This window comes from Saccopteryx bilineata, chromosome X (assembly GCF_036850765.1).
Source record: "Saccopteryx bilineata isolate mSacBil1 chromosome X, mSacBil1_pri_phased_curated, whole genome shotgun sequence".
Taxonomy (NCBI): Eukaryota; Metazoa; Chordata; class Mammalia; order Chiroptera; family Emballonuridae; genus Saccopteryx; species Saccopteryx bilineata.
This window is the reverse complement of record NC_089502.1, coordinates 103,581,414-103,596,436: the sequence shown is the minus strand read 5'-3', so window position 1 is coordinate 103,596,436 and position 15,023 is coordinate 103,581,414. Positions and strand designations below refer to the sequence as shown.

The 15,023-nt window shown below is 50.2% G+C and overlaps 1 protein-coding gene and 1 pseudogene across 3 annotated transcripts in view; one reads left to right on the top strand and one right to left on the bottom strand.

Annotated features, from left to right (window-relative positions):
* Nucleotides 1-2,918: 2,918 nt before the first annotated feature.
* On the bottom strand, nucleotides 2,919-3,707 carry LOC136317757 (small ribosomal subunit protein uS2 pseudogene; annotated as a pseudogene).
* Nucleotides 3,708-5,019: 1,312 nt separating this feature from the next.
* The window catches only part of IQSEC2 (IQ motif and Sec7 domain ArfGEF 2), an 81,797-nt gene continuing 71,793 nt past the window's right edge, over nucleotides 5,020-15,023 (top strand). For all 3 annotated transcript variants that reach the window (XM_066249586.1, XM_066249585.1, XM_066249592.1), the window contains exon 1: nucleotides 5,020-5,914. In XM_066249586.1, the coding sequence (XP_066105683.1) occupies nucleotides 5,208-5,914 (707 nt within the window). In that variant the 5' untranslated portion in view covers nucleotides 5,020-5,207. The remainder of the gene's footprint in view (nucleotides 5,915-15,023) is intronic.

Below are 15,023 nucleotides of genomic sequence, written 5' to 3'. Positions count from 1 at the left end.
GGCCATGATCTCTCTGAAGGCCCTATGAGAAGAATCTTTCATTGCTGCTTCCAGCTTCAGTGGTTGCCGGAAATCCTTGGCATTCCTTGGATTGCAACTCCAATGTCTGCCTCTGGTGGTGTGTGTGTGTGTGTGTGTGTGTGTGTGTCTGTGTATGTGTCCGTGTCCAAATTTCTCTTCTTTTATAAGGACACTAGTCATTGAATTAGGACCCACACCAATAGAATATGACCTCACCTTAACTTGATTACTCCTGCAATAAGGTTACATTTACAGGGTGGACATCAAGTTTTGGGGGATATTATCCAACCCAGAACACCATCCAACATGCTATCTACAGTCTATTTATTGTCTATCTCTCCCTACGAGCTCTATGAGATTAGGGATTGTGTCTATTTTGTTCATTGCTATATTCTCAGCATCTACCACAGTTCTTGGCATATAGTAGACAGTCAGCAATAGTTTGTGATGTTTGTGAATGAATCTTTGTACTCACCTGCCCCTATCCCACAGGGAAGCTGAATGAGAAACACAGGGATAAGGAAAGAACGCAAGAATTGGCTAGAACACAATAAATGCTCTGTAAGTGTTCACTGGATAAATAGAAGTTTGATGGATATATTAATTTAACACGGAGCACCAATCTTATACAAGTTATGAAGAAAGGTATAAAGAAGTGAGAAGGAAACATATGAGCATCCTGGCTATCCCCTGTACCCTCTTGAGCAAGTCATTCAATCCCTGGGTTTACTTTCTCATCTGTAAGATGGAGGTATTAACAGTGCCTACCTCACTGAATTGTCCTGAGGGTCATGTGAATTTGTACATGTAAAGAGTACAGTGCCTGTCACATGGTAAGCGTTATAGATGTGTTCGTTTTTGTTGTTGTTGTTTTGTTTTTTGATGTGTTCATTTTTATTGTTGTGGCTGCTGTTATGTGTTAGACTCTGTGCAAGCTGCTTTTTTAAAAGCCAGCTTTATCAAGATATAATTCACATACCATAAAATTCTCCCCTTAAAAATATACAGCTCAGTGGTTTTTAATTAACGGGGCTGTGCAACCATCATCATAATCTAATTTTGGAACATTTTTATTTTCCCTCAAAAAAAAACACACAAAAAAACACAAAGCCTTACCTGTTAGCAGTCAGTTCTCTCTCCCCATACCATACCCCAGCCTTGGAAATCACTACTCTAATTTATTATTTTGTCTCTATGGATTGGCCTATTCTGGAATTTTTTTTTTTTTTTTTTTGTATTTTTCTGAAGTTGGAAACGGGGAGGCAGTCAGACAGACTCCTGCATGCGCCCGACCGGGATCCACCCTGCACGCCCACCAGGGGGCAATGCTCTGTCCATCTGGGGTGTCGCTCTGTTGCAACAACTAGCGCCTGAGGCAGAGGCCACAGAGCCATCCTCAGCGCCCGGGCCAACTTTGCTCCAATGGAGCCTTGACTGCAGGAGGGGAAGAGAGAGACAGAGAGGAAGGAGAGGGGGAGGGGTGGAGAAGCAGATGGGCGCTTCTCCTGTGTGCCCTAGCCGGGAATCGAACCTGGGACTCCTGCACGCCAGGCCGACGCTCTACTACTGAGCCAACCAGCCAGGGCCTATTCTGTAATTTTATATAAAGAAAATCATAAACTATGTGCCCTTTTGTGTCTCTTTAGCATAATGTTTTCAAGGTTTATCTGTTTTAGCATGCAGCAGTACTACATTCTTTTTTACAGCTAAATAATATTTTACTGCTTGGCTATGCCACATTTTGTTTACCTATTCATCAGCAGATGAACATTTTACTGTTTCCAAATTTTGACCATTATAAATCATTCTTCTATGAATTTCCATGCACAAGTTTTTGTGTGGACATACATTTTTCTTGGCTTCTTCGGTCATATGGGAACTCTGTGCTTAACATTTTAAAACACTTACAAATTGTTTTCCAAATTGACCCCACCATTTTACATTCCCACCAGAAAAGAATTAGAGTTTCAATTTCTTCACATGCTCTCCCATACTTCTCCTTGTCTGCCCTTTTCATTTTTGCTATTATAGTGGGTGTGAGGTGGTATCTCAGTGTGTGTGTGTGTGTGTGTGTGCACGTGCACACACATGTGTTTTAAGAAATTGATATTTTTCTTTTTTCAAAATATTTTTTTATTGATTTTAGAGAGAAAAGGGGAGGGGAGAAAGGTGGGGGAAAGAGTGGGAAGCATCAACTCATAGTAGTTGCTTCTTGTATGTGCCTTAACTGGGCAAACCCGGGGTTTCAAACCAGCAACCTTAACATTCCAGGTCAGCACTTTCTCCACTGTGCCACCACAGGCCAGGCAGGAACTGATACTTATTTTTCTTTCTTTTTTTTTTCTGAAGCTGGAAACGGGGAGAGACAGTCAGACAGACTCCCACATGCGCCCGACCAGGATCCACCTGGCATGCCCACCAGGGGCGACGCTCTGCCCACCAGGGGGCGATGCTCTGCCCCTCCCGGGCGTCGCTCTGCCGCAACCAGAGCCACTCTAGCGCCTGGGGCAGAGGCCAAGGAGCCATCCCCAGCGCCCGGGCCATCTCTGCTCCAATGGAGCCTTGGCTGCGGGAGGGGAAGAGAGAGGAAGGAGGGGGGGTGGAGAAGCAAATGGGCGCTTCTCCTGTGTGCCCTGGCCGGGAATCGAACCCAGGTCCCCCGCACGCCAGGCCGACGCTCTACCGCTGAGCCAACCGGCCAGGGCACTTATTTTTCAACAACCTTATTTCTGTTTTCCGTTTAAGAGCCCATGGAAGAACAACTTAAGACCAGTTTGGGGTTTTTATTGTTTTTTTCTAAATTAACTTATATGGGGTGACATTAATCAATCAGGGTACATAGGTTCAGAGAAAACATCTCCAGGTTATGTTGACATTTGATTATGTTACATAACCCCTCACCCAAAGTCAAATTGTCTTCCGTCACCTTCTATCTGGTTTTCTTTGTGTCCCCCCACCCTTAAGAACCATCCACTGGTTGTTACTACCCATTCAGCGATCTTGGGTTGCACAGCAGTAAATTCAGAGCAGAAGCAGCCCATTCACCCTTAAACTCCTTTCTCGGTCACAGCCTTTTCAGCAGCAGCCTGCTCTTCCTTTTCAATCTCTTTAGAATCTGTGTAGAAGTAGAGATCAAGCATGACCTTCCACGATGCTCCCATGAGATGGCCCTGCACATGCACGGAACTTCCGGGGCCCGTGTCTGTCACATCAGTCCCCTTGTTGTTGCATGTGATGGCAACATGCACATGGTGCAGAGGAGCGTCTGCGTTTCACAAAGTGATGGTAAGCCAGGTAACATAAGATGTCTCTGTGAAAGGCTGGTGGTCGACCCTGGCATCAGTAACCACTGGAAGTCGTGGGTCCTGGAAGGCTGCCTGGGTCTGGTTAGTAAAATTTCCAGGGATGAAGCAGCCAGCAATAATAGTGGCCCTGGTGGCAGCAGCAAACTTCAGCACAGCTCTCTGGCCAGTATTACTGGACGATAGATAAATGGCATGAGCCACCAGCAGAAGCTTCTCCCAAGTTCTCTTCAGATTTACGATGTAGATGCCGTCACTTTTCCTTCTGTAGGTGTGCTGTTCCATTTGGGAGTCAAAGTTGGTGCCATCTAAGTGGGTTTCTGCTGCAAGAAATTTGAAGACATCCTCCTCCTTCATCTGCAGAACAGCAAGGGCTCCAGACATTGTGAAAGTGTCCTTTTCAGTTACAACAGGAACCCTGAAAAACACCTGTGGGTAGCACAGAAAGCTCCTTGTAGTTTTGAGCTGTGTTTCCCTGATGGCTAATGATGTCGAGCATCTTCTTATGTGCTTACTCATCATTTAAACGTCTTCTTTGGAGAAATGTGGTTGTTTTTTGTTGTTGACCTGTAAGAGTTCTTTACATAGTCTGGGCAAAAAGTCCTTAGCAGATATATCACTTGTACATATTTTCTCTCATTCTGTGGGTTGTCTTTTTTGGGCCAAATGTTTTTGCATGCTTTTTTCTAAATCCACCCTTGTGAGGTAGGTGCTATTGATAGGAAAAAGAAAGTTCAAAGAGGAGAAGATGGAATTTAAATCCAGTTTTTTTTTCCTCCTCTACCCCAACCTACTCACAAAGATGAATGAAGACATATTTCTGGCTTTAAGGAGTTCAGTCTGGCAGAAGACATAAAACAAGAACACAAATGAATGTGCTCTAAAGCAGAGTTCCACTTGTCCCACAAATGCTGCAAGAGAAGTGTAGATGAAGTACAGTGGGATGTCAAGTGGAGAGAAAAAGTGAGCACTTCCGGCTGGGGAAATCAGAGCTGGTTTCAGTAAGGTTACATTTAAGTCTTGAAGGGTGGGTACAGTTTCACTGGATGGAGGTGATGGACTGAATGTAGGGGAGCATTTCCAAAGAAGAGCAGAAAAGGAGGGTTGAAGGAATATATGGAGTTTTGATCCGAAGTCGGTCTGCATGATGAATCCCAGGGCTTGTTTATGATGTTTGATCCTGGGACTGCCTTGTTGGAGGACTCGGGCACTGGCTAACCTGGGGGATATCCGACACTTGGGATTGGAAGACCCAAAGGGGATGGGGAAGTCCGTGGAGCGCATGGACCTGCGGTTTGCCTGGGATGGGGGTGCTTGGGATATCTTAGATGAGCGTCTTGGGCCTGGGGGGCCCGGGCTACATTGGAACGTGCTGGGATGGAGGGCTTGATTAGGTTGTTAAGTTAAGTGAGGACCCTGGGACCGGTGGAAGGGAGCGATCCCTGGCAGCCTGTGTTGGGGCTGGCTCGGGAGCCCGGCGCAGGTCCCGCTTCGGGCACTGGTGGCTGTGGCAGGTGGGGCGCAAGAGGGAGGGCCGGGCCAACGGGGTGGGGGGCGGGGGGCGGGGGGCGGGCCGGCGGCCGGGGCGGTCCCGCGCGGCCGCGCTGCGCAGTGACTCCGCAGCGGGCGGAGCGCCGTGGGCCGCGTCCTCCTGAGCCCTGGCAGTGGCGGTGGCGGCAGCGGCGGCAGCCTCAGCTCCTGCTCCCCGTGCTACCGGACCCAGCGCTGTCTCCCGGGCCCCCCCGGGCCCCCGGGCCCTCGAGCCCGGTGCGCGCCCTTGCGTCCCGCCGGCCCCCTCCCCCGGCTGGGTCCGGGGGAGGGTGGCGCCGTGAGCGAGCGGGGACCGGGCTCTCCTGCCCGTTCCCCTGCCCCTGGGCAGCCAGGATGGAGGCGGGGTCGGGGCCCCCGAGCGGCCCCGGCTCCGAGAGCCCCAACCGGGCGGTGGAGTACCTGCTGGAGCTGAACAACATCATAGAGAGCCAGCAGCAGCTGCTGGAGACCCAGAGGCGGCGCATCGAGGAGCTGGAGGGGCAGCTGGACCAGCTCACCCAGGAGAACCGCGACCTGAGGGAGGAGAGCCAGCTGCACCGTGGGGAGCTCCACAGGGACCCCCACGGCGCACGGGACAGCCCCAGCCGCGAGAGCCAGTACCAGAACCTGCGAGACACCCAGCTCCACCACCGCGAGCTGCGAGAGAGCCAGTTCCACCAGGCGGCCCGGGACGTGGGGTACCCGAACCGGGACAGCGCCTACCAGAACCGGGAGGCGGTGTATCGGGACAAGGAGCGGGACACCTCCTACCCGCTCCAGGACACTACGGGTTACCCACCTCGAGAGCGCGACGTGGCCCAGTGCCACCTGCACCACGAGAACCCAGCCCTGGGTCGAGAGCGGGGCGGGCGGGAGACCGGACCAGCACACCCGGGCCGCGAAAAGGAAGCCGGCTATTCGGCGGCGGTGGGCGTGGGACCCCGGCCGCCTCGGGAGCGGGGCCAGCTGAGCCGTGGTGCATCCAGGAGCTCCAGTCCCGGGGCTGGCGGAGGGCACAGCACCAGTACCAGCACCAGCCCGGCCACAACCCTCCAGAGAAAGTAAGGAACGTGTGTTTGTATCTCCGGCTAGTCTCTCTAGTTCCCTCTCCAACTTGTGCAGCCGGTAAAGTAAGAACCCGGTGCCTGATTCCATGTCCCTCCTCTCCAGTCCCAACCTGTTAAGAGAAGCTGGGTTCCCCTCATGCAGCAGACGCCCCTTCTATAGCCACCTTATTCTGGGTTGGCCCGATGAGAGCAGGCATCTCTTCTTTCTCAGAAACATGGCCAGTGAGAGCCTACAGCTGTATCCTTGCCAGAGGATGGCTTTCTATTTATTTATTTTGGATGTGTTTACTGTCTGTGAAGGTGCCAACTCAGACTCCCCCCCCCCCCCAAAAAAAAGCCCCTCCATTTTTTTGGTGCCTGTTGGGGTCTCTCCTCTGCAGGTCCTGAGTGCAGGCTTAGTCTTGTCTTCTCTGGCAGCCTCGGCTCCATCCTTTCCCAGAGAGGCAGGTGGGGACCAGAATGGCTGCTGGAGGCTAAGACATTCATCTGAGGGGGAACTGCAGCACATCCCAGCCTGGGGAGCAAAGATGGGGGAGCAAAGATATTGACCTGGCCCTTGCCTAGTTCCTCAAAGACCACCCCTTCTCCACCTTCAAGAAAAGCACCACCCTTAGTTAAAGAGTGTACAAGGAAGAAAAGTGTACAGAGCTTCCCTCTTGGGTTGATGCCATTTTCTGTGCTGGGGTCTGTGTGGCGGCTGATTTGGGACACCTGGGCGTTATCTGTTGGTGGGACACGGGCTAGGTCCAGTTCTTCCATGCAGATACCACCATGAGCTGGCCGGGATAAATGTCAGGCTGAGACAGTCAAGGGCATGCAGGCTCTCAGGGCTGCCCTAAAGGTTTCTTGATTTCTCTTCTGCTGGATTGGAAAGAGCACTGAACTGGGAGTTAGGAGACCTGGGTTCCCCTTTGAGCTCTGCTGCAGATTGGCTTTGTGACCTTGAGTGAGTCCCTTCCTCTCTCTGGCTATCAGTCCCCCTATATCTTTTTCAAAGGCAAGGTCTGCCTTGAATGTTCTTTAAGGGACACTCCAGCTTAAATCTGATGGTTCTGTGACTAGTCCGGCCACACTACAGAGCAAGTCTGAAGTCCTCTAGCGAATGGACAGCCTTCCCCCCCCTCTCACTGCTCAGCTGGTCCTACCATGTGCCACAACCAGTGGAGTGTCTCCTGGAGGCTGGGCTGGGGGTGGGGAAGCCTTCTGCTTCAGGAAATCTGCTGGGAGACAGCTCTCTGCAACTCCCCCGTGGTGAGGCAGCAGACTGGGGTGCTGGGTTGAGATGGCTGGGTCCCAGGACTAGCAGCTGCAGCTCGAGGACCCGGCTGGGCTCCACTGCAGTGCACCCTCAGCTGAGTTTTGGTGTGGACTGTCCCAAAGTAGTCTGGGGGCAAGGGACATGGGCTCTCCCACCCAGATGGGGCTGTTGGAAGCCCATTCCTGGAGCACTGACTGCATACAGCTTGCAGCCTCACACTGGAAAGGTCTGGGTCAAGCAAGCACGGTCTTGGTCTTCTTTCAAGAGAAAGGCCATGGTAGGGTGAGGGCAGAGGTAGGTTAGATGGGCATTGGGGTCCCCAAGCCTGACTGGGGACTTTTCTAGAGTGAGCAGGCCTGTGACAGAGGAAGCAGCCTCATTATGTGTGGCCCCAGGGAGCAGAACCAAGAACAGTGTGGAAATATGGGATAAATCTGGAAGAATTGTCCACCCTGGTTGACTGGTGTTGCAGTGGCAGCAGGGGCGGGCTGGACGTGCCCAGCAGAAGCCCGGTGGGGTCGAGGAGAGCTGGAGAAAGCAATTCCTGAATCGAGTGGAAAGCCCAGTGAAATGACCTGGGCCTCCCTCAATTCCAGGATTCCATGATGCTCAAATTCTCCATCCTACAGACATAGCTTTGAATCCCTTGGCTGGCTGGCAGCCCGTTTGCTCTTGAGCTCTGTGTTCTGCCATCCACACAAGCCAACCTCTTGATCCTTCCCAGTTCTTTTGGATTTCCTGGCTTCACATTTCCTGCTGGATTAATAAGGGGGTTTAGATAGTTCTTTGAATTTCTCCTAACCACATATTAAATATTTGCACATCCATTATTTCCTCTTTTGGTCCTCGCAACAGGCCCCGTGCAGTGAGCATTAATAGCTCTATTTTAGAAGTAAGGAAACTGAGGCTCCAAGATGAAGAGACCTTGTTCAAGGTTATGCTGCTAGTTCCTAATGAAGCTGGGACTAGAACCCAAGTCCACCTGTCTTCGATGCCTGTTTTTCTACTAGAGCTTTCCACCCCACAGGAATCTCTCAGCCTCGGGACCTGGCTGGGTCGTGAACTGGGAGAGGCCAGGAGAATCTTAGGTATCTGGAGGATTTGAGCAGGAGGAAATGACTCCGGGATGAGGGGGGGAGTTGATGGGGGGAGGGAAGAAGACTGTATGTGTCTCTTCTTTCCACTCTCCTTCCTGGCCAGGCATCAGGAGGGCCTGTTGATGCAGTAGCCATTGCTGCCACCACAGTTGCTGCAAGCGACTCCCCTGCCAGGCCTGTGCTGGGTTTGTAGAGTGGGTGAGAAGGCTGCCGCTGAAAGCTAGGGCAGGCAGGGTGGGAGTTTAGCAGCAGAGGCTGCAGCATTGGGGGAGGATAGGTAGATGCTAGTACAGGCTGGGCGCTCCTGGTCCCCGGGCTCCCTCTGGTGGAGGAAGAGGGGAGAGAGGGGCCTGGGCCCAGCTGCTGCTTGTTGAGCCCCCCCCCCCCCACCCGCCTAGGGACTTGCAGAGTCCTCCCAGCGACCCTGTGCGTCTGTCAACACAATCCACATTTTACAGCTGAAGCAACTGAGGGCTCAGGAAAGTGAGGCGACACAGCAGAAATCACACTACCCATAAGACAGATTCCCGATACTGTGAACTTTTCCTCTACTGCAGTTGATAACAGCTGTCACGTCCACCCCCACCCATGTCATCCCCCCCCCCCCAGGATTCCCACATCCTCCTGCACTGTCTCTTCTGGACAAATTCCCGGATGCCAGTATGCCTTCTGTTGTGCTCTGGGTGTGGCCTTTCTGGTACAGCAGAGAGCTAGATGAGGCCCGACCTCCTTCTGGCCGCTGGTCTACAGTACGGGAGAGCTTTGCTCGTTTTTGTTTTTTGTGGGTATTTTTTTTAGTATCTGCTGTTTGCTCCTAATGCTCAAGTGTTTTCCCCTGGAATTGTTGACCCCCCTCCAGATGACCAGAGAAGAACCCTTCTTTCTTTGTTGATCTTGACCTGGCTCCCCTTGCAGGTCAGACACCTGGAATGATTTACAGACATGTTGCGGGGGAAGGGAGGGCTGCTAAGCTGCTCCATGCTGGAGAGGGCTGTGTTTCCCATGCGTGTGCATAGGCCCAGCTCTGGTTCTATTGTAGGCGGTGGTGGGCTGAAGCTGGTTTGGTGGTAACACTCCATCCTCTGCCCCCAACCCCTGCCTACGCCACAAGCTGGCTCACATTGGGGGACAGCAACCAGAGGGCTGGCCTGGTGTTCTTGACAGCCAGGGGAATATCTGGTGTGCCACACAGCTGTCTGCCACATGCGGTGGAGTGCCAGAGTGCGTCCCGCAGGGGCTGAGGGCATTGGGAGGGAGGGAGCAAGCCGGGGGGGTGGGGGCTGAGGAAATCTGTCTCCTGTGGGGTCTCAGGTGCTTTTCCCAGGGGTGGTCTCTCTTTTTTCTCAGGAGGGAAAACCATTTATCTTCCTCTTACTGTATTGGAAGCATTATACTCGTGTGGGAGGAAATGATAATGTCAAGTTGAATGAGAATTGGAGGAGTTTTCCTTCTCTGTCTAGATCTGGGGCAAGAATGGGGTTGTTGTCATCCACAAACATTTCTTAGCTGCGTGAACACAGCAGGAGGGGCCACCAGGCTGAGCCAACACCATGCTCTCTTTGCTTAATAGCTCCCCCCCCCATCAGAAACACAAACACAGAGTTTCAGGCCAGCTCCTCGTCATGATAGTGCCCAGGACAAAATGGATAGCAAAGATGGTGAGGAGTAGAAATTCACGGTGGAAGGAGGGATCAGGGCAGGCTAGACCAGCAGTCGAGGACAAGAAGCCAGGCACGTGGCTTTGAAAAGAGTGGGTGTCTCCTGGAGGGGTAGTGGGAAGAAGACTAGATGCAGGCTTGCCCTCTGCTGCACTTGAATCTGGCCCACCTCTCCTGCTGTGGTTTCTGAATTTGCTGACTGGAGCATGGAGAAGGGGCTACGCATGTGCTGAGTAAATCTCAGCCTTCTTCATGCCAGGTGCCACACTATGTGGTTTTATGTAATAATAGTTAACATTTTTTTTTACTGCATTTACTGTGTGCCAAGCAGTTTGTTCTAAGCACTCTCCATGTCTAAATTTATTTGATCGTCACTCGAATCCTTTGATGTAGATATTGTTCTTAAACCCATTTTACAGATGAGGAAATCAAGGTCCAGAAAAATTAGATAAGTTGCCCAAGGTCACTCAGTGAACAAAGGGAAGAACTGAGAAGGAGCTAGAAAGAGCCCTGGTGGTCGGGCTCCAGAGTCCACCTGCAGTGTTCTTACCCATCAGGCACTGCTGCCTCTTATCTCATTTGCACAGAGTCCCTGCCAGGTGGGTATTAAAATTATCCTAATTTTTGACAAGGTAATGAGGATCAGAGAGGTGTGGTTACCTGCCTGAGGTTGCACAAGCGCACGGAGCCCAGAACCATCTGGCTCCTGAGCCTATGGCGTGCTGTTGCCTTTGCAGGCAGGGGTCGCTCAGGGCTTTCCCCAGCAGAGCTCCAGGGACCACTGCCCCAGTCCGGCTCCCTCTCCTGATCACCTCACAGATTTTTGCCATAGTCTCCTACTAAATACCTCTCCTGCTCTTCCTTCGCCAAGCCTCTGATAAAGTGCAGCTGGACCAAGTGTTCAGCAGGGCTCCTGTGGGTTTGCTCTCTCTTCTGCCTGCAAGGGGGGTTTCAAATTCTTCTTCCCGCCATACACGATCCTTTTTGGATGTGACCCCAACTTACCGCTCTCCTCTCATCATTTTACAGCCCCCTTCACACAGACCATGCTCCAGTCAGACTGGCCTGTGTGCCCCACTGTTAGCCCAGTCAACCTTCTGATAGCCCCTGGGTGTTTGCTGATGCTATTCCTTTCTTCTGGGATGCTCCATTCAGTTCCCAGGCTCAGCTCTGCTGCCGTCTCTCCCACGTTCATTTGCTGGCCCCTCCTGGTATTTGGTCTATCGCTGACCCTTGAACTGAGCACTTTGCCCCTGTTGATACCTTGATGGTTATTTGTTTACATCTTGTGTTCTCTCTGCTAGATTGAGAGCCCCTTCAGACTGCGATTTATTGAGTGCATGTTGAGTGCACTCAATAAATTTATTGAGACATTTATTGAGTGCATGTTGTATCGATGCTAGGTGATCTGGGCATGAGTGAAGGAGCTAGAGGTTTGGAAACATAGAACATAGCACCTAGTAGCTGCTCGATAAATGTTGAGTAGACAAATGAACGCCGGAAACTAATGGCCACAGGTGCCTAAGAGTTCTTCATTCAGGACTTCTATAGAGAGATGACTCAACTTCAGAATTCTCTTGGCTTCCATGTGGCTCTTTCCTGATGCTGTTTGGCCTTTGCTCTCTGTGCTCCTCACACACACCAGTCTCCAAGTTCATGGACTGTCAGGGTAACAGAGTCAGACCAGACTTTGGAGACATTTAGGCCTATCTACTCACGGTCACCTCTTTGTCTTATGCTGTTGCCATGTCATACTATGGTCTTGATCCTCAATGCAAGATACTTTGTTCTGAAAGGAGCAAAGAGGCCTGCATAGGACCTCTGTGCCGTCAGTGCTCCCAGTCCAGTGGGAACTCATTTATTTATTAAATCCTAGGCTCAGACTATGGGCCAGGCACAGTGTCTTGGAGTCAGAATGAGACTCAGCCTCTCTGGCTCACTTCTTGATGTATCGCCTGGAAACATAATCAACACTTATCACAGGGAAAAACGGCGCATAAATGACTTATTTCCTCTTTTGAGGTAATTCATTTCAGGCAAGATCATTTGCTAGTTACTCTCAGTTCCTCGTGGCATTGGGTCTCTCTTCAAGCATGTGTGTTGAGAGCACTTACACGGGGAAGCCTGTTCTCAAGCACTTAGGAACTGAAGCTGTCTGGGAACTTAGCATTCGAAGAAAGAGTGGTGGTGCTGGGGGAAAAAGACTTTTTGTGATTCTAGAGCCTCTGTTTTCTCAGGTTGAAAACAGGGATCAAAATGTGTTTTCTGATATGTAAGACTTTTGTTGCCCTCTACAAAAATGTCTCAGAAAATTTACTGGCTGCTTAGCACACCCATCAAGCTTCTGATCAAGAGGGAGAACTGAGAGACAAGGATGGGAAATAATATGTGAGGCTGCCCTGCCCCCTGGAGGTGGATTGTAGCAACCAAAACAGCCCAGCTAGCATCATTGCATCACACACAGCCTTTTCAAAACAAGCCAGAGGCACGCTGCCGATCAGAGTATTCCTCTAACATTTTAGGAGGAAATTTATCACAGTTGTCACTCAATATGTGCCATTTCACTAATATCAAATGCATGTATTTGTAACTGTGATTTTATGCCTTTTTAAAAGGGATACTATGATTGCATGTGTGGGCCTTATAATTCCCTACTGGATTCCAGACTGGAATAAAAAATACCCGACTTCTTCCTTCCCCAAGGTTTCCTTATAAAACTGGGAGGCATCTCACACAACTATACACATCTGGTATACCAGCCGATTCATGAATAACCCATCTTATGGTAATTGTTGTGAGACTTAAGAGGACGCATATGAAGTGTTCATCATGTAGTGTGTGTTTACTCAGTCCGTGGAAGGGCAGGAGGGTGAAGTCGTGTGGGAACTTACCACACTTCCAAGAGAGAGGCCAGTCCAGTGAATATTGTGTGCCTAGTATGTGGCACACCTTGTATTGCAGGCAGGGTGTCCGTGATTAACATGATACAGTTCCTGGCTTCAGGGTGCTCACAGTTGGATGAAGAAGATGGTCATGGAAACAGATGATTGCAATATGACGTTCTGTGTGCTATATCAGAGGTGAGCTAGAGGACCATGGGTACCCAGAGGAGGAACATCTACCCTGTCAGGAAGGGCTTCCTGGAGGAGGTGATGCCTGAACCGAGGCTTGGAGAATGCGCAAGAGTTAGGTGAAGAAGAAGGATGGCATGTGGGTTGGTTGCAATTGTCAAAAGGGAGGTTAAGACAGAGGGGGCAGCATGAGCAAAAATACAGAGGCATAGAAGCAGCAGGGCACTGGAAGGGAAAGTGTGCTTTTATCAAATCAGTACAAAGCAGAGCACAAGCAGGGTGTGTCTGGAGAAGAGTCTGAGGAGCTGACCAGCTCGGATCATGAGGCCACTTGAATAGTAGATTCAGGAGCTTTATCTTGTTGGGAATTGGGAGGCAACATAGGGTTTTAAGGTGAAGGAAGAGGTCATTGTAGAAGATGGGGTGACCTATTGAGATCCATGTTTTGGAGAAATCCCACTAGAGGCCAATTTGGAAGACAATTTGGAGGGCATCCAGTGAGGAGATGTGATCATCTAAGGAAGAGGTGGTAAGGCCCGAGCTCGGGCAGTGGGAGTAGATAATCTACTGGGGGGAGAAAAGCAGTGACAACACAATGACAAGCGCTGAGATGGGGAACGCAGCCTCCTGCAGGAGCTTAGTGGGGTGGCAGCCGCTGATGAGCAGGAGGGTTTTAATACCAGCGGAAAAGTCAAGCAACTTGGAGCTGGAAGGACCCTTATAAATTATCCAGCTCAGGCTGCTCATTTTATAGATGAGGAGACTCAGGCCCAGAGAGAGAAAGGACTTGTAAAAGGCCACTACTCAACATGTGAGCAGAGGAGATCTGATTAGAAGAGTCACCTTCATATTAATGCCAGTGATCAAAGCACCATTGCTTAAATGAACTACAGTATTTTCTGTCTCGAAATCCCATAGAGGTTGCGGAGATCATTATCTTTGTGTTCTACAGATGAGAAAACCAGGGCTCGAGGAGGCTGAGTGACTTGGGGAGGATGCAATAAAGAGAAGGCATCTTTGAAGCAGGGGTTGGGAACCTTTTTGGCTGAGAGAGCCATGAACGCCACATATTTTAAAATGTAATTCCGTGAGAGCCATACAATGACCCGTGTACGTACGCATTATCCAATAAAAATTTGGTGTTGTCCGGGAGGACAGCTGTGATTGGCTCCAGCTACCTGCAACCATGAACACGAGCGGTAGGAAATGAATGGATTGTAATACATGAGAATGTTTTATATTTTTAACATTATTTTTTTATTAAAGATTTGTCTGTGAGCCAGATGCAGCCATCAAAAGAGCCACATCTGGCTCGTAAGCCACAGGTTCCCAACCCCTGGTTTAAAGGGTCTCTTGCTTCCCTGGCAGCCAAACCCTCTGCCCTGGTTCATCCCCTCGGAGATTAGCTCTGCTAGATTCATAGCTGGGGCCCACGGTCTCCTTTCCTTAACTCAAGCTCAGCCTCCTTTCTGCTGCTTTCTGCCTTGGACATCCTCCTTTAATGAAACTGAGGCAACTCAGAGGCAGTTTCTGGCCCCCTAGCCAGGCCTGTCATCTCCCTTATTCTGTTTTCATGGGAGAGGGTGTGTCATCTCTGTGTCCCCGTTACCTTGGGCAGGGTGTCTCCAGCCTGGGTGTCTTTGTTTTGGGGTCCTGTGGTATGATACAAAAAAGAATGAGCTTTGGAGACAGACAGACCAAAGTTTGAATGTAGGCTCTGCCTCAACCCACTGGATGACCTCAGCTAGGTCATTTTACCTTCTCTGAGCCTTAGTTTTTTCATTTGTAAAATGGGTAGACACTGTCCAATTTGCAAGATTACCCAAGATCATTTGAATGGCACTTCTTAGTACTTTTTGTGTTCTCAATAAAGAATCATTTTGGGGGGAAGTACACCAGTGAAATAATCTGTGATTTTACCAAATCATAATCCTCATCTTATAATCATGATATTGCCAGGTATTCTTCAGTTTTTATAAGAGACAACTCATCCAGATATTTAAATAACATATTAAAATT